At 36.1% G+C, this 3,572-nt stretch overlaps 1 protein-coding gene across 1 annotated transcript in view; it reads left to right on the forward strand.

Moving 5' to 3' along the window:
* Positions 1-2,362, forward strand: part of Smp_051550.1 (pyridoxamine 5'-phosphate oxidase) — an 11,468-nt gene extending 9,106 nt beyond the window's left edge. The window contains exon 9 of the mRNA XM_018792619.1: positions 2,105-2,362. Within this exon, the coding sequence (XP_018644680.1) occupies positions 2,105-2,273 (169 nt within the window). The 3' untranslated portion in view covers positions 2,274-2,362. The remainder of the gene's footprint in view (positions 1-2,104) is intronic.
* The last annotated feature ends 1,210 nt before the right edge of the window (positions 2,363-3,572 follow it).

Consider the following 3,572-nt stretch of genomic DNA (forward strand, 5'->3'; position numbering starts at 1 on the left):
TCCATCTTTGCTTACCATGCTTGTGAATTTAGGCTATATCGAGGCAATATGCACATATGCCAATAAGACTGACCAGTTGCAGTCTTAAACATCAATGGGAAGATTCAAACAAACAATACTAAGTTGAATTTAGGGATAGAGTTAGTTTAAAAATTCATGCCATCTGAATATGAATGATTAATGTTACTTGTAAAATTAATCATACATAACTAATAAAGTTTGCGCCAAAAATTAGACAATCAGCTTATAAAGGCAAATTACGTAAGAATAATACCAAGAAATAAAATTGAATTGGCATTGAAGAGATTAAAAATCTTTCTTGAGAAATATAAAAGTGACTAAGTAGAAGGCCAAGTTAGATTAAGGAGCCATAAAAACGTCTCCTGTACGCAGAAGATAAGGCTTGTTCATGTGTATTTCTATGGCTTCTGCTGTATAGAAGAGCCGAATTTCGGAGTCATTGGTTTAAGTTCAGTAGAAGTCTGTTTATAACTTTAAGAGCTGAAATACTGAAATACCAGTTTCGACTAAATTTAGTAGATTATGGCTTTTTATTGTTTTCTATTATCCTCTGTTCCACCATAATGGGTGATGTTCAGAAATACGATGATGGATTCATGTGGCTGTAGGACCTATATCACTGGCTTCACAGAAGCAGCTGAAGTGGTAAATAAACATTAGAAACATCAGAATTAAGCAGTTTATATTTATTTTGTGAGTAAATTGTTAGTTGACTAATGAAGAATGACGCAAACTTGCTATGTTATGTACACATTCTAGGGCTTTTTCCTTATGTTGAATCACTGTTTTATCGGCTTTATCACCTTTGAACTGTTATATATACACCAATTTCGTTATTTGCTTGTTCCTGATTTTACACGTTTAGCGCTTTTTAGTGAGTTACTTTTCTACGGGATGGGGTCGCTAACCCCATGCCCAACCCTCCTCCTTTATCCAGGCTTGGAACCGGCAGTAACACCTGAGGGGCTCCAATCAAATCGCGATTGACGGAGAAGCTTTAGATGATGTAAAAAACCTTTGCATACTTGGCCAGCATCATTGATGAGCACGGTTTTCGTCTCATACAGTAGAACTGTCTTGACATTTGTATTGAAAATTCTGACTTTGATGTTGGTTGTGCTACGTTTGAATCGATTACGAGTTCATCTAGTCTGCGAACGGAACAAAGACTTGTGACCAAAGACCAATAAGCTAGCTAACTAGAGAGAGAGAGTAGTCGAAGTCCGAACGGGGAATAAATATATTCCGCAAGCAGCCAGAAGCAAAAGCAATCCAACTGGCACAAATTAAACGTATATATACAACATAAAACTGTCCTTGGGAACCGTTACAAAATAGCATACTAAAAGACACAACGGACCAATAGCGTTTAAGATTTTCCCAAGTGGGAAATACAGCATGAAGGTGAAAAGGGCGCTTTTGGCGCGGATACAAAGAAATTCAAAATCTCAAAAATAAGGTATTTAACAAATGAGTTCTGAGGATCTAACATCTTCAACAGGTTGAGTTGTTTTGGGTTCCAGATGTTTTTCAGTTGTAGATGTGCTGCTCTTGCTTTGCCGATCCGCGCATTCACATTTGCATTAGATCAGGTTACTAGTAAATGTTTATAAACCGACTGACAGTGTTGTGAACTTTCATTCACTAAGGTCGAAGAACTATAGAATAACATTGCTTACCACGACGCGTAATAGTAACTGAAATAGTTATAGTTTAACAGATTAAATGAAGCCAAATTTATCAATGACTACTTTACAGAACCGCAACCTATGACTTCATACCGTAGTTGACACTAAACGGAATCTTTTGCACTAGCATGTTTCCGTTCATTCTTCGTCATTCTCTAGATCTTGAGTACTAATACTGTTTCACTGTATTAATCTCTCAATTTCATTTTTTCAAACTAAATTCTATGTGTAGCTTTTATTACCATTGATACTATTATTATTTCGAATCGTATGATTTTCTGTGGTAGTTGAGTGCACCTTATTTCCATGTGACAAATTGTACTGATCCACTTTTGTACAAGATAACACATTGTTGACAACCTATTGGAATAAATTTGTTATTTATATTTTGCTAGGGGAGGATATATTTTGTCTCCGAAATCAATTGAGTTTTGGCAAGGTCAAACAAACAGACTACATGATCGTATTAGATTTCGTCGTTGTGACCAGATTCCAGAAATAAATGAATCTGAACTAGTGCATGTTGGAGAAAATGGTTGGGTATACGAACGACTAGCTCCATAGAAGTTTGTTTGATATGAGAAGTTTAGTTTACTGCTACTTTTTGTAGTAATCATATTTATGTCAATAAAATATTCTGTTTGTAATTTTTGAAAGGATGTGTGCAGTCGCTTTTCTGAGGTTTAAAAACTACTAATATCTTGGGGGATGTTAAGTTCTCAAAGAAAATTTAGTAAGAAAAAATTAAATGAAGGATCTAGTACTGATTTAATTGTGATTTTTGTATTAATTCAGTGTAATTTCTGTTAATTTGACTTCTAGAGAAATTCAATGAAATATTTTCTTAGTATAATTAGTCCGAAGCGATTTTGCGTTCCCTTGACTTCTGTTCATTATAATATAGCGAACAGGTAGGGAAGAAAAGGACAGAAATAGTCTCTTTCATCGCTATTGAAGTCAGAGTTGCGAATTATTAGCTTGGTGTATGGTCGTATTATAACTAGAATTACTGTGCAAGAAAATAAATTGAGAACAGTTAATATGCCATCAACCGAATGTATTTTCGTGATAAGTCAAGAGCTTAATAGAGATGATATATATACAACCTGATAAGAACAGACTAAAACGATGAAAAAAATAACCAGTGAATTGATTACCATCCGAAGACTACATACACTGCATTTACCGGTCAGAAAACCACATATCTTTAAGCTTCAGAGTTACAAATCTGCTATTCAACAGTTTCTCGATTTTAAATGAGTAAATCAACATGCAATTACATACGTGCTACCTAGATCGTGCCCCGGTATGGCCGAGAGTGGGGAGAGTCAGCTCTCCCTCTCGAAATGGTCTCCCATGGCCACGTGCATACAACCACTGCCAGGGAAGTCCCACTCACTGCCTTCTCGCAGCGGTGTTGTTGTTTACGAAATTGAGAGGACGAAAAGCGAATGTCCGGCGCTTTGATCGGGTTAGTGGATACGGAATATCCACCTAGGGAAGTTGGAAAACCCTGATTCCAAATCAATGTTGCACACGGGCTCCAGAATCCTGAGGAAAAAAAGACGTATGAATCTATCGTTGGTCACTGCCTACCATGGGACTGCATCTCCTAAAGTTGCTCCGCTCTTTTGTAGATTAGAGATCTAGATAAAAGTCTCGGGGAGTGGCTCTCTAAGAGAACCACCTGCAAAGAGTAAACAAAAAGAAAAAGAAATTAAAGTAAATGCAAAAGTATTTCCCCCCCCCTTTAAAAGAAATAAATAAGAAAAAAACTGGACACAGTTTATCATCTCTTAATTAAATGAAGTCCAAACAAAACAAAACAGGAAGAAAATATTAATCGAAATCAATAATTATGAT

The sequence above is a fragment of the Schistosoma mansoni genome, assembly GCF_000237925.1.
Source record: "Schistosoma mansoni, WGS project CABG00000000 data, supercontig 0239, strain Puerto Rico, whole genome shotgun sequence".
Lineage (NCBI taxonomy): Eukaryota > Metazoa > Platyhelminthes > Trematoda > Strigeidida > Schistosomatidae > Schistosoma > Schistosoma mansoni.